Source organism: Cygnus olor, chromosome 22 (assembly GCF_009769625.2).
Source record: "Cygnus olor isolate bCygOlo1 chromosome 22, bCygOlo1.pri.v2, whole genome shotgun sequence".
Lineage (NCBI taxonomy): Eukaryota > Metazoa > Chordata > Aves > Anseriformes > Anatidae > Cygnus > Cygnus olor.
Genome location: NC_049190.1, coordinates 5,599,305 through 5,626,791, shown reverse-complemented (window position 1 = coordinate 5,626,791; position 27,487 = coordinate 5,599,305). Strand labels below are relative to the sequence as shown.

At 52.0% G+C, this 27,487-nt stretch overlaps 1 protein-coding gene across 8 annotated transcripts in view; it reads right to left on the bottom strand.

Moving 5' to 3' along the window:
* Positions 1-27,487, bottom strand: part of SNX19 (sorting nexin 19) — a 109,411-nt gene that overhangs the window by 65,508 nt on the left and 16,416 nt on the right. For 2 of the 8 annotated variants that reach the window (XR_005814229.1, XR_005814230.1), the window contains exons 9-13: positions 22,321-22,505; positions 21,410-21,497; positions 16,490-16,634; positions 5,688-5,780; positions 2,717-2,823 (exon numbers count right to left, since the gene is read on the bottom strand). Coding sequence is in view for 3 of the 8 variants with exons in the window: in XM_040534220.1 (XP_040390154.1) it covers positions 20,587-20,722; positions 21,410-21,497; positions 22,321-22,505 (409 nt within the window). In the remaining 5 variants the exon portion in view is untranslated. Of the gene's footprint in view, positions 1-2,716; positions 2,824-5,687; positions 5,781-16,427; positions 16,635-17,053; positions 20,723-21,409; positions 21,498-22,320; positions 22,506-23,480; positions 23,818-27,487 lie in introns of those variants that run through there. The other 6 variants (XM_040534220.1, XM_040534223.1, XR_005814232.1 and 3 more) reach the window with 4 other exon arrangements.

The window sequence follows — 27,487 nt, the reverse complement described above, 5'->3', positions numbered from 1 at the left end:
GGGTCCTGGTGCCGCCCGGGGGGAGCTGCGTGCCTGCGGGACCCGCCGGAGGGGTCGGTGCATTTCTCACAGCCTCTGCTTCCACGACTCCCAACCTGCAGGCTTAACGCAAACCCAGAGCCCTCTCTCCAAAAAAAAACCCCACCTTTTTGACTACAGAGACTTACTGTGCCCCACAACAAAACCCACCGAACTCCTTTGGAAACACCGTTTTGTCGAAATCGGAGCACGAAGTGTGCAACAATGCCCGTGCCCGTGTTTATGAGACACATTGTTTTCACGGGGTGGCTTGCACAGTGGGCCACCAAATGTCCTCAAGTGACACTAAGCACCAGCAAAAGGATGCCGAGGAAGTAGAACAGAGCAGGATGCCCGCTCACCAAACACATACAGACCAGCCACAGCACACACTCAATAGCTCAGCAAGGCAGGGGGTGGTTTGGAGACACAAATATCCAGAGGAACCCCGCCGACAGGAATTTTGCAAGTCCAGCTTGCTGTCCCCCGAGTGACAGCACAGAGGGGGATAGCTGACCAAGTACAAGGCTATGGGCATGGGACACCCCTCGCCACGCAGGAGCGAGGGTCTGGGCCTGCACATCAGGTCAGGCTGGGGTTTGGGATAGCACAGAAGCTGCTGACGGTGACAGAGGGCTGTGCGGGGAGCTGAGAAAGAGCAGCAGCACTCAGGCAGTTCGGAACACAATTTTTTCTCAGCGTATCACCTTACTGCTGCTCCACAGCCTCCGAGGCAGGTCCTCCCAGCCTCTCCATTTCCAGGGGCAGGATGGGGCCTTGCAGCTGATTTCAATTTGAAGCCCCCACCGGGGGATAATGTTATTGCTCCGCTTTCCCTGCGTGTGCTGCCTGGCAGGGGCTCCCCGTGGCAGTGCAAGGCCACTCTCCCTCCACACCCCAGGGCTTGCGTGGGACTCGAGCCAAAGCACAGATCTCTGGGAGTTTCCCCTCAAGATTTTAGGTGAATTTCTCCCTCTGGGGTGGGAAGGCAAGGCTAACATTTGGTCTCTGCCACCAACACCAGCCCCACAGGTGCCCAGATGCATCCTGAGCATTAGGACCCCCAAGACATGTCTCTGCACCTCCTTTGGGCCATGCTAGCTCCAGAGAAACAGCAGAGCCCCGGTCTGTCAGCTCCGTTTAGTTTTGCTGCAGGCACATCTGATGAAGCAAAGCCAGAGGTTATGCTCCCCATTACAAAGCTGGAAATAAGGTTGCAAGGAAAAAAAAAAAAAAAGAAAACACAAAGCAAACACTGTTCTAGGATGTGCCTGTCATCAAGATGCCTCCTGAGCCATTTCCACCATCACCTCCCTAATGCAAGCAGTGTTTCTGAGCAGTGTTTCTCCAGCACTGACCCCTCCCCACCTTTACTTCCCCCCCCCCTGGCCAGCACTGACCCCACTGCGTGCCCCCCAAAACGCCCGGCCCCTGCTGGCTCTGAGCCCCGCGCGGCGTTTCACGAGAGAGAGGAACGGGGCTGCACCTCCTGCTCGGGGGACTCTTGGCTCTGCAGAAGCAGCAGTCGCTGCGCGCACATTTCACCGAGCCCACGGGCTCCCACGTCCTCTCAGCACGTTAAGAAACAGCTGAGCAGTTATTCAGGAGTCTGGTCCAGATGGACTCCTCCCTTCCTGTCCTCTGCCTTCCAGAACGCCGGTCTCTCCCCTTGGAGGAGTCAATCCCTCACCTACAGCAAAGGCTCTGGTGAAAGAGCACGAAGGGCTGTCATTTCTGGTGAGGACAGGAGCCCCTACAGCCTCTCCTGATGTTGCTGTTCCTCACCAAGCCTCCAGGAGATGTGTCCTGACGGCGGGCTGCCCTCTCTGCACATCCCACGAGCTCCCTCCCGCTGTCTCCAGGTGGGACAATACGAGCTTACTGCTGCCTGGACACTGCTCTTGGGCAACTGGTTTCTTTCTCTTCCATTCTGCAACCCTCCGAGGCTTTGCTGTGTGCACAGAAGGGAGGACAGATGTACAGGCAGCCCCGGTGCCCCGCAGGACAGCAATCGCAGGATGAGGTAAGGCAGAAGGCAGTGGGTGCTCGGGGCTGGGGGAAGGACAGCTGTAGCTGTTCCCAGGATATGGAGCGAGCTAATTGAGAAATACCAGAGTCGGACCTAAAGGAAAGCTGGGCATTCACAGCCAAGAAAGCCTAACTGCCTTGGAAGAAGCCCTGGCCTTTGTTGCACAATCTCTGTGCGAGGCACTCACTGTACGTGGAGAGCGAGAGTCCAACGGGGGATACGCGGACGCGTTCCCCCTCGCTCAGCCTTACACAGCCCGAAGCACAGCTCAGGCCTCCAGCTTCCCACCTAGCAAAAAAGCACGGCCTCCAAAAGCCAGCACTGCAGCTTATCCTGCACAACTGCCCCTGGGGAACGCAGTGCAGGAAGCAGCAGGATTTCAGCCTCCCTTGGGACTCAGGAGAGCCAAAGGCACGCAGAACCCCGTAACTCACAGAGCTTGGTGGCCTTCAAAGCCTCTGGTGGGGGTCAGCATCCACGAGGACCCCAAGCGTGACTTCCACAAGGAGACTTAAATACAACCAACCTCTAGGTAAATAAAAGCTAGTTTGAAGCATCACGACATTGAGCAACCCAGCCTCGTGTTCACCCAGGCAGCTACAGCTGACGAGGCATTTGGAGGAAAGGCAGGTTTATTCCCAGCATCCAGTAAGTTCATCCAAATCCTACCTTGCTGTACACGCACCCAAACAGCAACTCAGACCCAGGCAGGACCTCCTCCTCTGCTCCAAGCTGCTGTGTGATAGCTCAGGATGATCTGACCTTTACAAAAGGACCTGGGAACAGGAGAAAGAAAGGTAAAAGCCTTCAGAAAAATCCAGGCATAACACGCTCACATCCTCCCTGCTGCTTCTCAAGTTTTTAATTTCCTTTGTCACCACGTGTCTTACCACAGATACGGTGCCAAACACACCAGGAGAACGGCTTCTCCCATTCACACCTTCAAAAATTCAGCCTTGTCTCAGCCTGATTTGTACAAACCCCATGGCCCCACACCCTTGGGAGGACAGGTTAACAGGATCGCAGGGCTGAGCCCCTCTCCTCCAGGCGGGACAGCTCACTTTGTCAGCCCTCTCCCTCCTTCGTGGTTCCCAAACAGCGCCAGGTGGCTGAGGGAACCATCCTGGAGACACACTTTGAAACCTCTGAGGCTGACCGATCCTGGAATCAGCCCTGTATTTTTACACTTTATTAATTAACCTCATAAAGCTTAGAGAAAGCACAGGGGGAAAGATCTTATCGGAGTCACAGCCGTGCACCTGGAAGCGCCCACCTAACCACCTGTCCAGCTCGTGTACGTGAGGCTCCCTTCTTGTTTGCGCCGAGACGTCCACAAAACTACAAAATGAATGATTTCAAACAAAAAGGGCGGGGGCTCACTTCCAGCCCCAGCAGCGGGCTATAAACAAAGGCTGCGTGTGCACGCACATGCACACGTACGCGCGCGCACACCAAACACACGTGCGCACCATTGTGTGCAAATTATCTGTCTTCCGTTTGTGTTTGCCTTGGCTGCACAGCCTGCTCTTGGCGGGCTCAGCCAGCAGATATCCAGGCTAAGATAAACACCAGACAGCTGCTGGGAGCCAGAGATATTCTGGTGATTAACAGCTGCGTGGGGCTATGCAACGGAGACCCCCGACCCCCGCGCCCGCGAGCCCTGCAGAACAGGCTGTTTCTTCTCAGTTTGCTGTTTGTCAGGAGAAGGCTGGAAGTGATCAGAGGAGATGCTCTGCAAAAGCTGCAGGTGGGAAAGCCGGCGAGGAGAAGCCGCTGCCCCAAATCTCGTCCCTTCCGCAGCCCTATGGCCACGGCGGCGTGTTTTGGCTTTGCCAGAGCCTTTTGCAGCCCCGACTGCAAGAAGGGAACTGCTCAGATCGAGGTTTCTTGAATCCGTGAAGAAACAGGAAATAGCAAAGCCTCTTCTTATGGCACTGGTGGCTTAACACAACCAAATCCTGCAGGTTTTGCAAACATTTCACCGTGGGCCTGATGGAAGAGGGCTCTCCCTCACTTAATGCAGGCGTGCAGCAAGGAGGCAGGTGTGGGTTTGGGGACAGGAGTGGGACCTACACGCAGGGAAGACAAAAAAAAAACCACCATTACCCCTTGTGCTAAGAGGGAATGGGATGCGGAGCTGCTTATTTCCAAAGGGCACAAGGACGTTCCCAGCCTGGTGCCGTGGTGCAGGGAAGGCCGCTGTCTGTCGGGAAGGGGAGCAGCAGCCGATGGGAATCCAGCCCCAGTCCGGGACACCTCGCACACGACTGTGGAGCCAAAGGCACTTTGACAGAGGAAAGGGGCGAAAAGTAGGAAGTTGCTCACAATGCGACTATAAAAACAAAGTCCAGGGATTAGTGGATAATGTGTGGTCTGAGGAAACAAACACGTCTCTCCATAAAGACCCTAGTTCAAATAAACTGGTGCTGCTGTCATTAAACCCCACCATCTGCACGTCTCTTCTCCACCAGGGTAGTGTGAAACGTAAAGAGACCACTGAGAGGAGAAACAGTCCCCGAGCATCATCCCGTGGGGCACTTCAAAATCCAGATGTGGCTAAAAGGCACCGTGACTTGGACTCGTCCCTGGATAACGTTTGTACTGAAACTGAACGTCTCCAGCTGAACGTCCTAGAGCTTTTACGCAGGAAGCCCGAGTTGAAGGGGCTGTGCTACAGCAACAGCCTCTGGCCTTCAAAACGATGAAGCCACAGACCTTAAAAAGTCAGTGGGTGCGTGGGGAGATGGCTGGTTGTGGCCAAGGCTGGGCCGTGCCCTGTGGAGCTCTCCTCCTCCTCCTCCTTTCCCTCTCCCCTCCCAGCTCCCTGCCTGAGTGCAGTGGGCAAACCTCTGGACCTGAGGAACCAGGTCGGGAACGAAACCCCCTGAGCTCGGTGGGGGAGTGGAGACCTCCCTGGCTCTGCTCAGGTCGCGCTTTCATGCCTGATTGCAGCTCATCAAGGCCCAAAGCCTAATAATGAAACAACCGAGGCTGGGAGCTCCCTCTGACAGCTTAACTGATGGTTGTAATTAGGGACTAGCCCACACAGCTTTTCATTAGCGCCGCACTGCGCAAGACTTATTATGACTGTTGTGGAGAGACTGCGCTTGACGTGCAGGAAAAAGGCATTAAGGCCCCCAACCTTCAGGAGAAAGAGGCACAGAAAGGCCTGGTGCAAACAGGGGGCTTATGGATTCCTAAATGGCCCTCAGAGAGATGTGTGTCAGGCACTCCGTCCCATCACAGTGGTACCCGAGCTCCCGGGGTGGGTGTGCAGTGCGTGGACGTGGATTTACACACCCACAGCACGGCAGTCTGCTGTGCAGTCAGGTGTGCAGTGTCTGCAGGGAGAGCTAGATGCCGTTCTTAGCCAAGACGCGTGCTTTTCGGCGTGCTTTCAGCGCAGAGCGGTTTCATTTACATGAAGTTTGGATTCCAGGTACGTCCATTCCATTGCATGTTGGACATTCATCATTTTTAAAACTCCTGCAGCACCCTGATTATTCCCTAGGCACTGATGACTGCAGGCAGCCTCTACGTCTCTGCTTCTTTCTCTCCGCACAATCGACATGTCCCTGGGTCAGCCTGACCGCCTCTTCCCTTAATCCATGGTCACTGCTTTCAGCGATGATTCACTTACCAGCCTTCTCCGAGGACTGGATAAGATCTCCTGCTGCAGTTGTGGTGATGCTGGGTAGCCGAGGTGTCTGCATCACTTCCCCTGTTTTGTTCCCTGAAAAATTGAAAATATTTTGAAACATGGGAAAAGAGGAACCACACTGTGGAAGGCACTCATCTTCTAGATGGCAGATAGAACAGAGTCCTCTGGGGACCCTGCTCTCCTTCCCCCTTCTGTCTTTCCAAGCAGAACCTGCTTCTCTCCCCTACACTGCAAAGAGGGTTTTGTTTTTTGTCAGTTTGATTCTGCAGCCTCGATTTTTCTTATTCCTGGGCAATGTCTGCTCTTCTCATAGCTGTTTTATAGAAGAACTTGTGATTGTAAATGGCAAAGTGAAGGAAAGGGAAGTAAACTGGTTATCGTGCTAGAATCCCTCCTGGCACTCCTCCCATTTCTATTTTCTCTTACGTTATGAAGCTGGAATAAATCAGAACAAACTTCCCTGAAGTGAGCAGTACACCGATAAACTGATGAAAGGGTATCGCTGAAAAGCAGGATCAGCACTCCGGTCCCTTGCACTGGTATAAAAAGGTGTAGTCCCATGCAAGCACCAGAGTTATCCCAGACTGCAAGTGGTGGGGAAGGAGAATAGACTCAGAGTGTTTATTAGCAGTCATAACCTTAATCAAATAACACTCAAGGACGCATAAAGAAATCTGTTCCACTGCAGCCTCCCAAGCCAAATAAAGGAGTAAATGGGACCTCTATCAAAAATCCCTTTTAAAACTCATGCATGTTGGGCTCTAAAAAATATCGCCACTTCTTGGGGAGCAGCCAAAGCTCCAAAGGAGCCGCCCTAGATCAAACCAGTGGCCCATTGTGCCAAGCACTCAGTCTCCTGCTGTAACCAACCTTGATGCACTGGAGGAAGGTGATGCCCCAGGGTGAACCTGGCCCCTTGGGCAGTGGTGTCCCTGTGTGGAAGGAGGAGGATGCTCCCCCTGAGAGCACCAGACCAGCTCCGAGACCTCAATCTCCCGGTTTCACTTTGCATAGCAGGAACCTCATTCACTCTTTTTCCCCCCATCTCTGGGACTGCTTTAGTCAACGTTTACATATTATGTAGAACTACATGGGAAAAAAAAAGAAAAGAAAAGAAACAGACTCTGTGTAATAGAGGTGCTTGTAAATAATCACTGGCCTAATCCCCTTTGACAATGAAAGATATCCAACCAGAAAATGCTCAAGTCTGTAACTCAACCTGAAATTTAAGCACAAGGAAGTAGTGTCAAAAGGGGACTTGGGTTCCCATAAAAGCCTCTCTACTTCCAGACCCTGGGCCCCCTAGCCAAAAAAACAGAGCAAACTTCCAGACATAACATCTGAGAAGTGCAGGCCTCACAAAGGGACTCGCTAACCTCCGCCACAGAGACAACCACCAGGAAAAGGCGCGGGGCGAAGGAAGCCTTCGAGCCCAGATGAAGTGCCTGCCAGGGAAGGGAGGCACGCTTTCCATCAGGGATGGGGCAGGCTCTGGTACATTATCCCACGAGGGCTGCTGAAAGCTCTCTCAGGGGAGTCGTTTGAAACCAGGCTGGACAAAGCCCTGGAGAAGTCTCGTGGCTGGAGTTTATCCCCCGCTCTTGTGCAATTCCCCTGAAGTTGATGCACGGCAAAAGAATTTAGCTCAGGGTAGGACGAGGAGCCCCTGGGCAACGAGAGGTGGATTAAATAACCCTAATTATGGTCTCAGGTCTCTTTTTTGATTGCTCCTGTCCCACTGAGGATACAGAGTGTGTGCGGTCTGGCTCTGAGAGGTGAAGCGCTCGCCCTGCAGCCTCAATAACGGTGCGGGCAGTGAGCAGGGAGCGCTGTCGGCAGCTCCGGGCTGTGCTCACCAGCATCCCTCCGAGCAGGGCTGAAAATCTTCCCAAAGGCAGCACGCATCGGCTGGGGAACAGGGGGCACCCAACAGAGGGGGTGCTTCTGTCTGTGAGGACGCCTGAGCTTAATCAGAGAAGAGAAGCAATAGGAGCTAAATGTTGGGCTACTTTTAAGAGCAGAGGGCCCTAAGATGTCCAAGGCTAGCTGTCCTAGCTAGATGTCCTAGCCTCCTTTATTCCCTGTCTCAGCAAACCCTGCTCGCACCTCTCGGGCTGCCGCAGGGTGCTGATGCTGCCAGAGCCCCAGAGCAGGCTCCTCCAGCCCCGAAGCACCGAGGCAGGCACCTGCCAAGGGTGGCTCAGGGCCCACCCTCTCCACGGTCCATCGCAAAGAGCCCTTGTGGAGGCAAGAGCCTGCCATGCTATCACTCTAGAGGGCTGCCAGACTTAAACAGGAGGGCTGTCTCCATAGCACACACAAATATTTTCTCCGAGTGAGGGACCAGCTGGGAATGTGTGACCACCAACCACCACCCAGCTCCGTTTGGAAGCTGCTAACGTGCTTATCTCCGATTCTCACAAGATCTCAGGTGCCCCCTTAGCTCAAGACCCTTATCCAAGGCAGGGTGAACCAAGGCTTCGGCTTGCTCTCCATTGCCTCCAGCTCTCCCACAGGTCTCTCTGTGCTGCTGCTGGTCTGGAAACGCTTGCATGCTGCACCCTCTGCCTGCACGGAGAGCACTGACACCCTGCTGACGGAGAAGGACCAAAAGTGCTGGGAAAACAGGCAGTGGGTTACAGAGAGCAAAGCTGGTAGTGCTCAATTGAAGGGCTTCATGGTTTCCATGAGCGGTGCTGGCTGCACTGCGTCTTGCTTTACCCGGAGCCTCGAGACGCGAGACGCCACCGGTATTAAATTTCTTCCGCATGGGACAGGATCCTTCCCCGATACGCTGGGGAGTTTCTCTTTGCTCGTCGGGAATTTTCCGATGAGCTGGTTTCTCATCGGAAAATGCCGATACACTGAAATCAAAGCTCTTTGTGGGAACGTACCAGTTTCAGGGAATCTTTCATGGGAAAGTCGCCTTCAAACCCTGGCCGGAGCTTTCCGCTTGAGAGGCACGAGCCAGAGCGTTCCCATCACCTGGCTGAGCTGGTGCCCCCGGGATGGGGACACCCCCATCCCTTCATTTTCTTTTCCCCATCTCCCCACCCCAAGACATCTCACCATGAGGCTGATATCTCTGCGGAAAACGGAGCCCCAAGACAATATTTTGCCTCTAATAAACCCCATAACCCTCAGAAACACAGACACCTCAGCCCTACGGGCAGGACATTATCTTGGGACATGGAGAAGGGCACATCTGGATGTGACATCGTGTTTGCAGGCACACGTCTTGTCCTGTTCCCAGGGGCTGTCCCCTGTCCTTCAGAGGCTCTGCGATGGCTGAGACAACAGCACCACCTCCTGCCTCTGCCTGGCTTGGGGAAAAATGGAAGGGACGGCCCCAAAGCTCCCTCTTGCGGCTTCTGCAGCGAGCAGGCAGGAGGAGGGATGGGGACGAGGATTTTCAGGAGGTCTGAGCGAAACCAGCCCCTGCAGCTTCCCTGCTTCCCCACCCAACGCGTCCCAGTTGCATTTTGAAGAAACAGCTCCTGGGCACCGCCTGCTCGCTCCCTGGGCACCCCAACTCCATCCACAGCAGCTGGGGTCCCCGCCAGGGCATCGCGCAGGCAAGGGTTTGTCCTCCAGGCAGGCAAATCTGGATCTGGGAGCTCAGACCTGCTGCCACCAGGCATGCAGGAACCCTCAGTACATTACTTCAGGAACTACCTGGTTTTGCTAAATTCATTACAGAAGAACCAGCTGAAGGGCTGCAGTCTTTCAAGAGATGTTCAAAGGGAGGTGTCGCCATCCGCGACTTGCTGCTGCGGTGCTGGGGCCTGCCAGCGACAACCCTACGGGCAGTTTAACCTAAAATGCCAGCTTCTCTGGCGGTTTTAGGCTGGTTCAGGAGGATGCTCACTGCAAACACGCTGTCGCAATGCTGATAGTGGCTGCAAGGCTTTCAGCACTTGCGGTTTGGAAGCTGGCACTTTTAACCGATTCAGCACAGGGCTGGGGGGGATTTGTCCCTGCTCCTTCCCCAGCAATTTATTCCCCTGCTTCAACCACTTTCTGAATTCATGTGGTGATGAAATCGGGTCCTTCTGAAGTTGTTCCCCGGAACAATCCAGAGGGCTGACGGATTGCAAAACCTCCTAGTGCCATCTTATCTGCCGCTGCTGCCACACTCCAAGCTAAACACAGCTGCCGCCAAGCAGCAAAAGCTGAACTTTTTCTTAAGGACAAGATGATCTGCAGAACAAGTGTAAGGAACTTTTTGGAGGCTGTTAGTAGCTTTAGTTGTAGCTTTGGCTTCATCCTTGCCACCCAAGAAAGGCAACAGCAGCAGTCCTCTCGTGCCAACCTTACACCTGGATGCTTCAGCGTACCTGACCTCAGTTCCTCTCTCATTGCCTAATTCTTCTCCCAAGCCCCAGTAAAGAACAGTTTTCAGCCCCGTTCCCCTTCTTCCCTCCACACAACCCAACTTCTTCGCTCCCCACCAGCCATCCTCCATCTCCCACGAGCACGGGGCCCTCTGCAGCTCTCCGGCTCGGTGGAGACATTTTGCCGGGGCCGCCCGCCAGCATCTCACCACGCTCGACTAGCGTGAGCTCGGCGCTGCGAGTTCAGCCTGCCTTCCTGTCCCTCACCACGCAGGCTGAACTTTCCAGGGAATATCGCGCCTGACAGCGTGCCAGCCTTGTTGTTCGCTATCGATGAGATAATGTCTCTTAAATCTGGATCCGTGACGCGAGGGCGCTCAGCCCCGTCTTGCCTGTGGCTGCATTCCGGTTTCGGGACAGAAATGACCAGGAGAAATATGAGAGGTTAGTGACATTCTTGGCTTGGAAATCATCAGCCTGTCGTGGAAAGGAATGCGATCAAAAAGAGGCATCGCTGGTGTTTATTTTCAAGCCCTCGATGAGTGATACACTTGAATACACGCTGTTCTAATGCAGCGTTTGGGCTTCAGGTGAACCTTGCCGAAAGGGGTGAGACAGGTTATTTTTGACGGAGGAGCATATTGGGTCAAGAACTGCCCCTAAAAAGGCTCACAGTGTATCGTGCCTATTTATACCCCGGATGCTGTTTTCCTCAGGACAGGAGAGCCAACTGACGGGCAGGCATCCTGCTTCTGCATGCAGGTGGTGGCAGGAACATTGCCCAATTTCAAGTGCCTGCCTCGAGGGATAGGGGGAGTTCAGCCCGGCCATTGGGGTTGCTTTTGACATGCACGTGCATCTGCGATAAACCTCTCAAAACGTGCAAGGATGTCTTTGTGCTGAAGTGTGCTGAAAACAACAGCCATATGCTGCTCTGTTAGAATGCACTTCCTCGAAGAAAAGCAAAACAAAAGCTTAACACAGCTCGATGGAGGGCAGGGAGCCCGGAGCAGACCTGGTTCAATAAGGGCACGTTGCCTTTTGGTTTGGCGATGAAGCACAATGCTGGGAAGGCTCTTTACAAGTCAGACATGATGGGAAAGCTCAGGTCACTTAGTCTTTATCACCCCTTACAAAAGAAGCAAGAAGAAGCAATCTCCATCCTGTCAGAACTATTCAGTTGTTCCGACAGCTCTTTTCCTAGAGGAGCGACTTCCTCTCCCCAGGCCACATCCAGAGGGGCAGAGGAGGCGATGTGGGTGAGAAATAGCGTGCTGTTTGGGCTGCTGGTTGCAGGACATACACGCTGGAGAGGAGGGAAGAATCCAAGAATTTTTATTGGCCTAATCAGACAAAAATGTTGACAAGATCCCTACCGACGCAGGAGCAGGCTCCCATTGCACAAATGAATTCCTCGAACGGCCCTGACTTCTCGCAGAAGATAGCATCAGAGCATCTGTCGAGATGAGGAAATTACAGAGCTTTAAAAGGCCTCAGCTCCCCCAGCGGCTGTAAACATGGGCAAACTAGAGAATGTGTTGTAGACAGCATCCAGCAGCATTTTCATCATCTGTGGCTGCAAGAAACGAGTTACAAGCACTACCAGCCATCAGCAGGAGGGCACAGCCTGGGTAATAAGAACTGGGGAAGAAAGCCCTCCTCGGTTTGGGGCATTGGGAGCATCCTGTGCCAGTCAGACGTGGGAAGGATGAGCCACCAGCCTGGTAACCTGATCTTAAGTAACACAAGCTCAGCTCACGTGGCTCTTCCTCACCGTCCTACACAGCGATAGCTCCTGAGGCACCCAGAAAAGGCATCGCTCCTCCGGTCCTTTGGGACAGGGCTCTGGCGGTGCTGTGCCCGTCACCGCCTCACAGGAACCGAGCAGGGCTGCTAAATACCAAGTCCTTCCCATGAAGCTGCCATCTCTAATCCCCACACTGCCTTCTCTTTTCACACACCGGCGGCTGAGGCCTTTCCCCACTGAGAGGGGCTCTCCCCCCCCAATTCTCCAGTCTTATTGCTCCCTCCCACTCGCAGCTGAGAATTAAAAGACATAATAAAGGGCTCTTGAACCGGAGGGGGAGCGTCTGGGGGGGGGGGGGAAAAAGCAGGTCCCTTGTTCGAGCCCGGGTTTCATCTGCCTCTCCCCGCGGAGATGAAGAGGCCCTTTCACCCCAGCAACCAGAAGGTTGAAGCTGGATATGTGCTTACGAGCAGGCCGTGGCTGGGAGCTGCCAGCCTGGGGCCGGACCGCGGTGACATTTCTACCCCAGATTAGCCGGCACGGCGCAAAACGCATTAGGGCCCCGGCCGGGGCGGTTGCTGGGGAGATTGCCCCTTCCTTCCCAAGGCCGCACGCCTGGGAGCGAGCTGCTGTAGCTATGAAACGGGGCACGCCGGGGCTCCAGCCCCTTTCTGCAGATGAAGGTTAATGAGAGGCTCCCCGTGCCCACCGCGCGGCCAGCAGGCCGGCCGGAGGTGGGAGCCCAGCGCCTCGCATCTCCCCGCTTTTGTTCCCCGCTTCTGCCCGGCGATTTTCATTACAAATATCCTCTTATCGGGAGGGAGAGAGGGGGGGGGCGGCCCACACAAAGAGAAAAGCTGTAATTACAGGGCTCGGGCTTCCCTCGCGGAGGAGCCGGGGGGATTCATAGGGATTCGACATGGCAGTGTTTCACACGTACGGCCCCTCCGGGGGCCAGCTCCCGTTTCGATTTCATTATCGGCAAGCTGGGCTGCCGGGGGAACTTTTGCCCCGAAACGAGTTCCCAAAAAGGGGACAGTTGCACTTCTTTTATTCTTGCTTGGGAAGCAATTTTGCCGCTTCCCCCCAAAGCCCCCGCGGTCGCGGCGGTGCGCAACGGGAGAGCACAAACGGCCTGAGCCGGCCGTGCTGCGGACAGCAGCCTGGGAAACCTTCCTCTGTGTGGTCACCACCTGCCTCAGCAAAATCTGGAGGTGCTGAATCAACCCTTTAAACGTCTTCCAGCCCCGCACATGGCTTGTGAAGGCTGCGCTCTCAAGTTGCTTTTAACGATAAGCAAATTCTCTGTTCCTCCTTTCACAAGGGAGGTAAAAAACCCCACGTACAAATGGATGCACATAAAACCTTGCAGAACTGAAAGTTGGCTTTTCGTGCTCTCTCATGAAGGTATTGCATGATTTTCCTCAGTTCAAGCTCCCTGAATGGGTTAGCACGGCACCACGAGCTCTGCAGTCCTTCACACACTGCTTTAGGACGGCTGCACAGCTCTGGGTTAGGCGCCCAGCCCCATTTTACATGGAAGTGATGCCCTGGCTCAGAACAACCAGGCTGAGTCAATGCAGGAGGTTGGAGAGAAGAAGAAACCAAAGTGCCTCCTCCGCCCCGTATGAACAACAGACACCTCTCCTACTCACTCACGCATCCTCGCATACTGGACACAAACTTGAAAGAGGGAATGTGTGAGGGTAATTCTGCACCATTCCCTGGGGAACAGACCTTTAGCCGAGTTTTTCTTCTTCCCTGGTGCTTAGCCAAAAACTCTGGGACATTTGCAGGACACCTCTCGGGGCAGGACTGATGATGAGAGACAGAAAACTCCAACGGAAAGATGCTTCTGCCATTAGCACATGCACTTTTAGGCAAGCTACCCCAATCCTTTGTGTTTTTATGATGTGTACAAGACAAGGAGCAGCACACTGCCCCACTCTGCAGTCCCAGAGCTGATGTACAATCCTTTGATGACAAACACTAAGAAACCCCTATCATGGACAGGGCCCCATTGTACTGGAGGCCATTCCTGCCCTTCAGAGCTCACACACTCAACATCCACCCGTGTACTTCTAGGTGCCTGCACCCACTGTTCCTGGGTCAAAAGCAAAGCGTGGAGTCAGGCAGTAAGTTAGGCTTCAGGTACCCCCAGTCTGCTACTAAAAAACAAGTCCCAGGTTTATGTCTTGCCTCCTTGTAAAGACCATGTGCAAAATTCAGGCCCAGGCTCTGCATTCAGTTTCCAAACACAGCGATTTTTGCTTTGCTTCTGTCTCTTAATTCCCATCGTCTTTTCTTTCTCTCCTTATTTACTTGTTAATTTCCATGGGTCTTAATTTCCTGCCCACCGAGCCCCGCTGAGCCCAGCCTCTGCCTACACGGGATTGCACGCCACAGCCTTTCCTTCTTCAGGGAAAGGTCAGGAACAGGGGTTTAGTGTGCCGAGAAGAAAGGCAGCAGCAGACAGACAGAGAGCGCTCATAAAGATCTGGCTGTGAGCCTCTCTGAGAAAATGTCAGGTTGGGGAGGCTATAATAGCTTTAATCTGCGCTACAAGGGGATTAAAAGACTCGTTCTCACAGGACAAAAAAGAAAGGAGCAGAGCGGAAGGAGCCGAACAAGGGGAGAATGAAGGCTGCAAGGGGAGGAAAGGAGAAAGTTAAAGAGCTCAACTATAAAGAGCATCGGGATTTAAAGAGCTCCGTCTTCTAGCGTAATAAATGTGAAGTGGCCTGCATGGAAAAGGGGCTTTAGCCAATGGCTTTGCTTTTGCTTTTTCACACTAAGCACACACACTTCATCCTTCTTCAATCAAGGCAACTTGTTATGTTTGGCTTTGTTGATTTTCAGGGGCAAAGGAGTAGGAGGGGGAAACAGAAGGTTAATGAGGCTCTGCCAGATGCGACACTCGAGAGGAGCGGTGGGCATTATATATTTAAACAGTGCTTTATGGTCTTTGATCCTCACCCCTGCTGTCCCTTCTGCAGAACGTCCCTCAAGCCTCCCTTGTCCTCGGGGGCCACAGAAGAGCAAAGAAGCCTGGGAACAGGAAGGAAGTAGGGCACATTGTGGGATGCTCTCCTCAAGTACTGCTTGAGCAACCTTTTCAGGCGCTCAGCGAGGCCAGGAGATGAAGAGAGTGTAATTGAAAGGGTAAGGAAAGAAGGCAACTTTAAATACCTTTCAGAGGGAGAAACCACCTCAATGCATCCTTTGCAGGAAATGTAAAGGCCAACGAGCCACCAACATGGACAAGCAAGCAGCTCCAAAAGGGAAACGAGGTACTTAAAGCCAGCTTTTAGTATTGCTCATGTATTGCAGGAAACAGGGTTTCTTGGGGCTGGATGCTGAGCACAAATCGAGGCCGAACTGCCCCACTAGATTAGCAGGGTTGTTTGGGCACATTCACATTGGGACACTAACACTGTGCTCCTCAAAGACAGGAGGTCTCGTCCCTGCCTGTATGTAAGGACATACTCGAGCCTTCAACAACTTTGAAGACCTGGCAAGACAGGAAGGTAGAAGAACCCCACAACGTTAATGTTTCCTCCATTAACACATACACCAGCCAAAGGCCCTCTGAGAAGGAAGAGGGGGGTTTCTAACTGTCCACCGTGCTAAACAGGACTGTAACACTTGCTCTGATCATTTATGCTGTCTACCTTCTCTGCTCAGCAGGCTCAAGCACCAGGGAGATGCTCCAGGACAACACCAGGCACAGTTAAATGTCTATGCAGGTCCTCTCAACTATTTTAGCAGCTCAGCATAGCAGGGCGAGCCTGCTGTACACAAATTGTACTTGGGAGGAGAGGGGGAAAGACTTTGTAATATAATAAGCAAGCTCCAGACAGGAATTAGAGCATTGCATATCCAGTGGAGACAGGGGGCTGGAGTGGCATTAAGGTAGGAAGAATATAATCACCTGAACTGGACTGCAGCCAGGATAATGGTATTAATTTATTTCAAGAAGTCAGATGTGCCAAAGCCTGGATTTTACATTTAAATGCAGAAGATGGCAAATCACAGCATCCTGATTCCATTCTTCCAACGTCTGGCTGGAATAAAAGCTCTCCTGATGGGTTCTCACCCTGATGCCTACTGCCTGTGGCCACGACAGAAGACCTCACCCTGAGCTGTGTCTGGGAAGGCTGATGCTATCCCAGCACAAAGCCCTGAAGCTACCGATGCTCTGCTACAGGGCACACAGCACCGAGGCAATGCCTGCACCATTTGGCACAGAAAAAAGCACATCCCATTTCCCACAAGTCACCTGCAGGCACTACAGCCACGCCTGGTCACAAATACAGTCACAAGCAAGCTCTGTAGAGCATAGCTCCCAGTTCGATCTGGTATCAATTACCCACTGTTCTGCAGAGATAAATGCTTAATCTGCTGGCTGTTGATACTGGAAAGGGACCAATCTACCCTGGAGTGGATATTATACAGGGGAACTTGGCTTCAGCTATGATCCCTGCTTCATGTGCTGTACAAATGTTCACCAGCTTGTAGGTAATGGCTTTCATAGGGTGTACTGGATCTTTCTGTGGCAGAGCTAATCTAGAATAATACATGACCCAAGCATTCATTGTATCAGGTTTTTCTTCCTTCCCAGTATTTTTATTTTGCTGTAATATTTCAACTTCCATGTGGAATTTCTTTCAGACATTCACCCCTATTTCCTTATAGCTTACCAGCTTTCCTCCTCCACGACTGGTGTCAAGGTGAACTTCCCAAGCAGCAGGGCCCCTTGCTTATCTGGGTGTCTTTCACTTTCTTCCAGGAGAAAGGCCATGAGATCCCCACACTGTTCCTCTGGTTTCACACTCACCAGGAAGCCTAAATCAAGAAGTTTGCTTGTCAGGGAGAAAGAAGCAGTGCTGTTGGTACCGGAGAAGGAAAACTTGTTCCCATTTCTGACCAAGCTGCCTAGGACACTGGTCTTTCCCACATCTGAGAAGCCAGGGCTCTGCAAGCTGTCCCAGGACTGTGCTCCAGCTGGAGCCCCCCCAGTTGTGGTCACAGCCACCCTCACTAATGCCACCGCGTGCCAAGAGGGCAAACCACTGTCTCAGACCCACTGCCACCAGCCCTGCCACCCCAGCGAGGCATCTCAGGATGCGACAAACACTCAGGGAGATGCCTGCCCCAACTCTTCCCTCTCCCAAACGGGCTTTCTTGCCTCTCCCCAGCTTGCCCTTTTCTTTCCAAGCGCAGTCTCTTGACAAAGGTGAATTTTAAATCCAAATGCAGAAATAATTTTGAAATGAAGTATTATTGTACACAGAGTCAGAGCAGAAGTCACAGGTACTTGGAGCACCAGTTTGCTCCCCATTAACCACATAACAGGTTCTCAGACCAGCACTCCTCGGTACAGACCACAAATAGCTGACACAGGGGTTTGAATACAGGAAAGGTGACAAGGATTCAGTGCACAGTTGCACATTTTTCCCTTTTTTTTTTTTTTTTTTTTTTGAAAATCAAGCTCTAGCTCAACACAACAACTGCTGTTCAGCTTATGGTGATGCCTTGAAGCTCCCTGGTTCAAGCCTTCTACACAGAACTGTGCAGAAGAAGGGAACTTGCTGGAACAACTGTGGGAGCTTGACACACAGAATGAGTTAAAGGTTTTTGCTGGCCTTGTTTGTTTTACCAAAGCAGCACTTCCAGTCATAGTCCAGAGAAAATAAACTTCCAGCCCACCTGATCAAAGAAGCTTGCCCTTGCCACTGTTGTGCTCAATTTAATCTGAAAGCTACAGCGAGACAAAAAACTGTCATTAGGTTAAAAAAAAAACAAGCTGATTTTTTTATTGGATTTTGTATTCCTTAACAACGAGATACAGAGAGGGGCTACTTGTTCCTATGCTGTTCATGGGCAGCTTCATCTTGGCTGTGAGAATGGACTAATATCTATGAAGGAGAGAATGGGAGCTTGAAGCCTGGCCAGTGAGAGCCTGAGAAAGGGCTCTGGCAATCCTGGTTTCTGTTTTCCTTGCTCTAAGAAAAGAAAGGGGGTTCAGGAGATTAAAACACAGATCTCACAATCCAAACTCCTGCGGTCTGTTCCCAACTCTGCTGCTGACTTGAAGTGGAAGCAAGTAAACTTGCTTCACCTCTCTGTGCCCCAACAACTGCCAGGTAACACAGAGGAGATGCTGCTACTTCACCGTGTGAGCAAGTTTGCAAAATGCAGGGCTCGAGGCCCCTGCATAAAAGGTGCAGAGGATGCACACACCGAGTTGTCTGGTACAGCCACAGGTCATTGTCACAGCATTCCAGCCAAGTGCCACCTCTCCAGCTATGCTCCTCGGAGCCTGCCAGCGGAAATCACAAATTATTTCCATCAGGAGGAATGAATATTGAGCTGCTTGCATAATGCCGGAGGTCAGGGTGAGAGGCAGGCATATCAGGGCTTCCTGGCAAAGGGGAAGCCTAAGCTCATCCTTCTGAGGACAAATGCAGTGTCTGTAAGGATTGTACGACACCTTTGTCCTCATGTGGAGCTGGCAGCGAGGAGTTTGCAACCATCTCTGAATGATCCTTCTCAGCAGTCTCGTAGTGATACCCCTAATCAGTGATACACTGCAGCCTTGGTGCTGTAAAGGTCCTGAAAAAGCAAGAGCAAGCAAGCACACCACGAGCATCTGGGAAGCCACCACGCACAACAGATCAGCCATCCCCGGCTGATGGCTCCTTCTCCTACTGCCTCCTCGAGGCAGGAGATACAGTAATGGAAGCTGTAGGAAAAAAGGAAGGGAATCAGAACCTGGCAGTGAAAGAGAGGGTGAAGAGGGTGCTCCAAGTAGATATTGTGCTTAAGGGTACAGGGGATTCCTGCTTCCCGACCTGCTGCTTGGCCATTATTCCAGATGGAACATCCTCCAGCACATTGTCTGATCTGCTCTTACGCTACGTAACTCCTTCCTTTTCCAAGCAGGCAGGCAGGTCTACCAGCTCAAAAGTGTCATTGCTGAGAAATGGCTCCGATAAGCTGTGCAAAACCGCTTTATTTCATTACATTGGGTTCTGCCTAGTCTTGGGTACCCTTGGAACTTCCTAATAATACACTTCCTGGCAGCAAACTATTCCTTCCCAGCATCTACCACACACCACGGGCACACACACAACAGAAGCATGCAGCAGCACACAGAGAAGTGTCCACTATTAAGCAGCTGTCCCTGGGAAGAGCAGAGGCTCTGCTTTCAGCAGTACGCGTGTTGGAGCTGCACGACCTGTTCTCCAAACACGCCACGGAGTATCCAGCTCCAAGAAACTACGCAGGCTGCATGAAATGCACCATTTGGTACTGGAATGCGGGAACTAGCTGTGATCCTGCGAGCTTTTCTCTTGCAACATCCCCTCTCAGTGCTTTGATCTGCTGAGAGCACCAGGAGCAGCATGCCCTGGATTAGGAAAGTCCAGCGCTGGTCAGTCTGGTGATCCATATCCTGGGAGAAATACAGACGGGTCTGTCTCTTGGTGTGTATTTGCCACGTCCATCTGCCCTGTCACGAGCCTGACAGCTGGGCAACGTAAGCTTGCAAAACCACTCAAGTCTCGGATGACCCGGAAAGGCAGCAGCTGTCAGACCGACGTGGCTTTCTGCGCTGGATGGCACTGGACAGCCTGAGCTGACAAGCTTCTTGGAGCAATCTGCACACAGCTGTTCGCAACAGCAGGCATAGCAAACCAAGGCATAGTGAGACAGCAGTCCAAGTTAAGGTGGTGCTCCCAGGGCCATCTTACCAGCTGCATTCCCAAAACACGCATCCAGCACTCCTCCTGGGCTCAGAGGCGTTCGCTCCTCTCCAAGAGCTCACTGTGACAAGCACCTTGGGAGCTGGTTTACTTGCTACGTGTCACACGTGGACCAGCTCCCTTTCTCCTGTGCCTTCCAGATGAGTCTCTGGGACTGAACTCAGTAGGCAAAATACATGGGAATCCTAAAGTCCAGCTAAGCTACCATTCCTCTTCAGCATGGGGATGGTTCTCTTTTCCAGGACCACAGCCTACCCTCCTTGCCTCCTACTGTTCAGGGAGCAAAAGATGCCAGAACAAGACCATGTTGGAGGGGTGTCAGCAGGAGCCAACTTATCTTTGTCCCTAAGGTAGGACGGCAGCTTTGATTTCTGAACTGCTTCCAACTTCCCAATTATTTGGGCAATGGGGATGGGTTCCTGACTGACTTCAGGGCTGCTGTCACATCTCCAATGCTCCACTCTCTCCCTGTCTTCCTTCTGGTAGAGCAGGTGGCCCTGTGTAGGCATGAGGCAGGCTGCTTAAGAGAGCAGGGACAGCATTTGGTCCTCCCTTCACCTGTCCTGGAGAAACACCTAGCAACAAGACACCATCATGCCTCTACATGCCAGCACCAGGTGGAGCTTGAAGCCCCAAAAGCAAAGCTCGTGTGTGCCACCTGCCTTTGTGTGTATGTTACGGCTGTTCAGACACATGGGGTGAGACATGAAACCCAAACAGCATCTGTGGACAGCCTGCACATACTTCTCAGGACATCCAGCTCCACAGAAGTCAGGCATCTTCAGTTCAGACTCTCCATCAAGTCAGCGATGGAACAGACACTACACAGCAGAAAAACCTCTTCAGCCACTGACAGCGGGCTTGATTCATCACCCAGTCAAAACAGAGAAGCCTGGAAGCAGCCTCATTTAGCACTGGCTGGAAAAATTCTTTACAAGAAGCTCCCAGACATGTTCAGTAAGCACTGAAAATCAAATCATCCCATGCCTGTGGCTTCTTCTCTCCTTCACTGCTGGCTACACCAGCCCTCGTTAATGTGCTGAAATGCCTGCTTTCTCCAGGCCACTAGAGTCAGACGGCGCGACAGCTGCGGTCTCGAGCTCATTACTGGAGCCCTTCAGAACCAAGAACTCCAGCAGAATGTCCAAGAGGCAGAAAACCAGGTGCCTGAAATGGAGAGAAGACAAATCTTAGCCTGGTCAGGGCACAGTGGAGCTCGGAGATCAGCTCCAGACACACAGGAGCCAAAGGAAGGCTTGTACCTTCCTCACGCAAGGAAGAAATACTTTGCCTGCCTTCATGAGACAGACAAAAGATCTCACACCCTACAAGAAAGGTTTCAAGGGATGGTTCGGTTTCCCCCCACCCTCCCAAACCAGCAAGTGTTTGGAGCTGATGAGCAGCACAGAAAGCACAAACGCATCTCGTGGAGCAAGGTGGCACATGCACTTCTTTGCAGTTAATCACAAAAAACATCACTTTTCGAATGCACAGCAACAGGTACGCAGAAAAACACCATCTACAAATACATGCGGCTCCCTAAGCTCTTCTAAAAACAACAGACTAAACATGGATTTGGTCCTATTTCCTCCCAGGACATCTACAACCTAAACAAGCCTGACAACATAATTAATATGATTGACTCAATAACCTCCAGCTAGACTGAGGTCCTAAAACACACAACTTCGCGATAATCGTCCCAGATTCCCTTTGATAGCATATGGAGTCGAGCAAGATTAGCCAGATAGGCTCTGTGCCAAGAAGCTGGCAGTGCGAAACTCACAGCAGAGCCCTGAGCATAGCTTACAGGGCCCGCTGCACAGGCTGCTGAGGTAAGGAGACTAATCAACATACCTGTTGATAACAGGATGGCGCAGGGACTCCAGCACCAGGTTCCAGCTCATGCGACATTTACTGGTTCCAAGGATTTCTTGGATCACATCTGTCAACATCAGAGACAAAGCTTTATGAACAGCACGTCTCCACTGTAGTGAAATGGGCTCAGTCTCCTCCTGGAGGGTGCCAAATCAAAGTTTTTGATGGTGCTCTGAGCCTGAGGCATCTCGTGCCCAATATTACCACGAGAAAAAACATCCAGGGACAGGAACTGATTGCCAGGAAAGTGCTTCAGCCTGAAACAGCATATGCTGGTAGCACTTTTTCATTCCCAAAGGATACTAAGGGCCCCTTACACTGCAGCAAGGAGTTAAAAGTTCAGGCTGCACTCATGGATTAGGCAGCAGCTGCTTCGATGCCAAAGGTCCCCATGTCAAACTTCAGGAGGGAAATCCAGTGCAGCTGCATTCATGATTTCAGCCCAGTGGAAAAGCCACTCTGTCATCTCTAGAGCAAGAAACCAGAACGATTGCTGCCCGACTCTTCAGCAATGCTACCTCTGGCAGCAGGTAGGAGCACAGCGTGGCACAGCCTGGCCTGAGCCCCTCCTTTTTGGAGTGGCTCAGCAGGAACAGCACCACCAGCACTACGAAGGAACATGTGGCAGTCTGCACCTGGGAATCACCAGGACACATGCCCTTGCTCTCTAAGCTGTGCTGTTCCCTAGGTGGTTGTGCAAACCGCCCAGAACTGGGAAATTGCTGCTTTTCCTTGCAGGAAACCATCCAACCCCAAAGGCTGGGAACATTTCTCAGTGCCTTGGCACAAGCAGACCCCATCATGGTAAACACATTTCCAGAGATGCCAATGCACTGGAGGGTTCCCCAGCCTCACACGGGGCTCCTGACCCATCTCTGGTGCACACTTACCAGGCAAGATCCCCATCAGGCTCTGCAGGGCCAGCTCTGCTGCTGCTTTCTTCTGCTCCTCTGTCCTGGCTGGTTTAGGCACGGCTGGTAAAATTCCTCCAGGCCAGATGGATTCCTGCAGCAGCTGGAGGTACTGGACCCAGCGCTGGGTGCAGGTCAGGTTCACCACCTGGACCTCCAGCCACCTGCAGGCACAGGGCAGGAGAGAGAGATCAGAAATGTCAGACTTGTATCAACTAAGGAGCTTTCTGCTGAGGCCCTGGAGGGGAAATCACCTTGCCGGGTAAGTTAACATGCAGTTTTCAAGTGGGTACATATATATATAATACTTTTTCACAAGTATTAATTAGCTGAGTTTTCCTGTGCACCAGATTTAGGTAAATGTTCCCCATCTTACAAACACATGCAAAGTCACAAAGGAAAAGCAAAAAGCTGTGAAAAGCTCCATTGCCCTGCTGCACAAGAGAAATCAAATGAGTTAACAGGTGTCCAGAGAGAGCATGGCTAAGGGACTCGACTGAAGTGATGTCCACGCACAAGCAGATGACAGAGCTGAAAGAGCTGGGAGAACCACCCCCATCTCCGTCTTTCAAAATTGTTGCTTTAACTCTAAAACAATCCCTGTGAACAACTGGAAGGATGTGAACGTGGTCTGGCAACCAGCACTCCCCTCATCAGCCCCTCTGATGCTAAAAGAGTCAAGGGTGTCTTGCTGGGAGACCAAAATGCACCCTCCCAGGACGGCGAGGCATGAATATCCCGCTGCTTCGCACTCATCTCCCTGCTTCCCTCCCACCCAGCCCAGCCCCGTCCCCCAGTTGCAGGCAATGAACTCTCTGCAGCTCCCATCCAAACCCCGTGCCGCACATCTATTAAAAGGAAGCGTAGGTACCTGCCAACAAAATCACTCGTTGGCCCTCCTGCTGGGCCAAACTGTGCCCTTTATATGGCAACAACCTGCAAATCCCGAGGCTGCGCCGCGGGAATATCACTCCACAAAGGGGCTCCGAAGTGTTTGCAGCCAGGGCAGGGGAGATTTGTCAACACCACCCAAGCTGGTCAGGGGAAGTTTCTGCATCAATCAGGCAGCCCCTCTTTCCAAGGTGTTAAATCACTTCCCTGTGCAACAGCAAAAGCCATGGCCATCAGTCAGAACTCACCACCGCCTAAAATCTTTCCCCGCCAGAACAAGGGGGAGCCAGCGGCCAAATCCTTGACGCCACCGAGGTCAACGGGAGGGTCCCCGTTGACTTCTCGGGGCCGGGACTCGCCCGTGGCCGCCGTCCTCAGCAGCAGGAGATCCAGAGACAGAGAGGAGCGTTGGGCCGGGCTGGGTAGGGAGAAGGCTTGGATTTCGCCAGCACTTCCAGAGTCCCAGAGGAGAGGAGTCCGCGAGCGGGGCCAGGAGACCCGTTCCTCTTGGCAGCTGGCGTTCGTGCTTGCAATTCCGTCACCACTACGCCCCGGCAGCTCACAGTACATCCAAGAGCATGGGCCCTGCCAAGGCAAACTTTATTTAACCTGCGCTCTGCCAGACTGTCTGCATTCTTCTCAGGCGAGGCATTTGGGCCAAGGGTGTCTTTCCCCGTGCAACCAGGGCAGTGCCATCAGAACATCAGGAATAGCAACACCTAAAGGTAAGCGGGCAGAAGGGCAGGTAGCCATCATCGGGGCCAGGGCTGCAACCCACCGCTCCCTTCTTCAGCAGGAAACAAGATGCCTAGCTGCAGGCTGTTAAGGCTGCACACCTAGGAGACACCAGCTGCAAAAGCAAAGAACATTAAACCTGCACTGCAGCAGTGAGGCCAGCTATGTCTCAGGGCAAGGTGGTGCTGGTGCGTGCTGTGCAGTCCCAGAAACAGCACTGGGGATGGAGACACACGGCCTTTACACCCTGTCTCGCCAGGGACCCTAAGTACTGATGCTGCTACAAGATAGTGCCAGAGATCCACAGCTTGGCTGCCACCAGAATAACAGGACGAAATGTCACGGCGCTGTCTGGTCTAGGAAAAGGCCACGTCTGAAAGACAATTGTTTAAAAGAGTTTATCTCCAGCAATCAGCAGAGTTTAACACCTTGGAGCGTGTGAAACCTTCCAGCCATCCCCGACCAAATTAAAGTGCTAAACTGTGGCTCCTCTAGGGACACGCGCTTTCATTAACATGTTTTCATATACAATCTGTTTTCCTAATTGAGAAAACATCTGACAGGCAACAGAAGTTCAGAGACTTGGGGACGGAGCTGCAAACAGAACAACCCCACGTCTGGGGACAACAGGTCCAATGTTGACTTGAATTTCACCTCAGCAAGTCACTTGTCATCCTTTAAAAGGTTGCAAAAAGGACAAACTCTCTTTTTCTTAGGAACGTTCCTAAAATAGCAAAAATTCAAGCAAATAGTGTGGAGAGTGAAAGCTGAACTTCGAGAAGACAGCACACATTTCCACGCAGCTCAAGAGCGGACTGAGAAGTGACCAACGCTGGAAGGCCCCGAACAAACAACCTTCCGTCTCTAGCTCTTTTAGTCCTACAAAGTCCCCAGGACAGGTGACAAGGCCTAGGAGTAACACCTACAGATCTTATCGCATGTGCATGCACTTGGATTATGCAAGCGCTTGCAGGTCTTTGTTCCCACAGCTGCAAAACACAGTCAGTGGATGGATTTTCACTCCCTCTGGCAGCTCCCTGCCTTCCCATTTGGGAAGGGAAGGGCAGGAAGGGCAGCAGCTCAGAGCAGACAGACACTCTGGGTTCCCTTTGCCAGCCTACTCGTGCACGGACCCATCCCAAAAGCAGTGGGAAGAGAGGAACCAGCAGCCTGGTCCCTCTGGCTCAGCATCCTTCCTGCAAGAGCAGCTGGTGCCCTCAAATGTTCCAAAAGAGATTATCAAAGCAGAGCAACGTGTCCATGAAGAAATTTCCTCTCTGCTCTCTGCAGTCGGTGCTCTCACAGCTCTCGACCTGCAGCAGTCCCACCATTGTCCACGCTGGGGGAGGCACACTGCAGTTGCACAGCAAACAGGGCCATGCCTGGGCAGCATTTATTAGATGCTGAGGAGCACATTTAATTCCTCCGCACTCACAACTGCATCTGCAACTCAGCGAGGTTCATACCTAGCTTTACTGAGAGATCCTACCTGAGCAAACCCCAGGTTTCTGTGGCAAACTGACCTTTCCATCAGGCAGCCTTGCTGCACCAGTGCTAGGCCAGGCTTAAGAGTTCACACTTCTCATACAGGAACTCCAAACATGTGGGCCCAAAGCCGACCTCCACCAGCTGATCACAGATGATTTTTCATACTATTAAAGGACGAAACATTTGAGATCCGTGTGCCACAGCAAAAATGCACAACCCCCTGTTCCCAGGTAGAAATAAATCCAGTAAGAAACACAAATAGAGCTATCTTTTTTAAGTTACTATTTCCATTCTGGTATTTCATGAAGAAGTAGCCTTAATAAGAAAGAAAGAAAAACAAACCCATCACCAAACCATCTCCTTACACTTCAGTGGAGACCAGAAATAGATAGCAAGTGACCTCCTGGGCTCAGACGTTCAAATGCTTTGATAATGCCCAATGCAAAAAGGCAGACTGCACAGGCTACGAGGTCCTGGCCGTTTGTCTGGAGGTGCATAGCTTGCCCATGCTGTAAGGGTCCTCCGTTTGAAATAGCTGCTGATGGAGGAATGAAATGGCTGCTAAAAAAGAGCTGATTTAATGCCATGGCTTAAGCTGGAACTCCAAGGTCAGCTGAAGGGGCCCATTAAGAGAGAACGGCAGAAATGCCCTGGGAATGAGAAACAAGGCCTGGGTGGTACATACCTTGGCTCTTCTCTGCCCCCTAAAAGTAATGGGGCTGCTAACGCAGAGCAGCCTAGATAAACAGAGTCAGGAAGGACAAAGCACTGTGTGCTTTGTGTTTGTGGAGTTTACCTGGCTCCTCTAAGTGGCCTGCCCAGAGGGTTCACCTGCAGAAGGAGAGCTCATCTCCATGAGTAAAGGTTGGACAAGTTGGGTTTGTGTTGTCTGGAAAAGAAAGAAGGACCACGAACGGTCCAGTGGACAAGAAGATATAAGTAGTATCCAAACCTACAAACAGCTGCTCTGCGCTGATAAACCTCTGCTTCTCTTGTCCATCAAGGTTGGGATGAGAACTGCTAAATTCATTTGAGCTGAGGAATATTTGGGTTAAGTACTCAAGAAAACCTTCTAATGCTGATTGTGATTGAAATCTGAAGCAACAGTAGTTGTGATTCCCCTCCAAACTGGGGGTCGTAAGGATTCAGACAAACACAACCTGGAGCCCTTGTTAGGATGAAGAGAAAGATGGGAATGCCTCTACTAGTCTGCTTTAGCTGTATAAATATAAATAGCTCTATAAATACAGATGATTTGTGCAGAACAGTAGCAAGTCTGGTTCAACATCTACTACCTTCCACCCCAGAACAAGGCCCCCGTTACCCCGAGGTCAGTTAACACAGCGTGGCTAACCAGGAGCTCCAAAAGGGCCTGTGAGGCCTAGGTAGTGAAAAGGATTTAAGAAGAAGGCAACATCTGGAAATGCACAACGTAGTCAAGCATCTGACTCCCATGAAATCAGGAAAGGCTGATACTTAAATCACCAGACCATCCCTCCCTTCTCATTACTTGTCCCCCAAATTCTTCCCCAAATTGTGCCTCAAACCACAAGAATATCCTTAGCTCAAGGGCTCACGAAGAGCAACATTTCAATGCTTTGACTGTAAAACATTTCTTAGCAAAGCTTATAAAACCGAAGGAACAGCTGCAGCAGGCAGTTAGAAGCATGGAAAAACACAAACGGAGAGCTTTTGCCCCCAGGCTCAGCTTTTAGCACCTGCTACTCGAGCCCACGTTCACCTTCCCCGCACGGCCGCCAGCAGCAACACGTGCAGCTGAGTGCTGGCACGCTCTGCTCAAACACCTTCCGAGCAAACCCACACTTGTCCAGGCCATCGGTAAACTCTTTGGAGAGGAAGGAAATAGAAAAGAAAAAATAAAATAAAAAGAGAAGAAAAAAGAAAAAAGCCCTCCATAAATCAAATATGAAGCATCCTGAGTCCTTTTAAATTTCTGGCCAAAGGCACACACGCAAAAAGTAAACTATCCTTCTCGCCTTACTGGAAACGTTCCTCTCCTGCAGCCCTATAA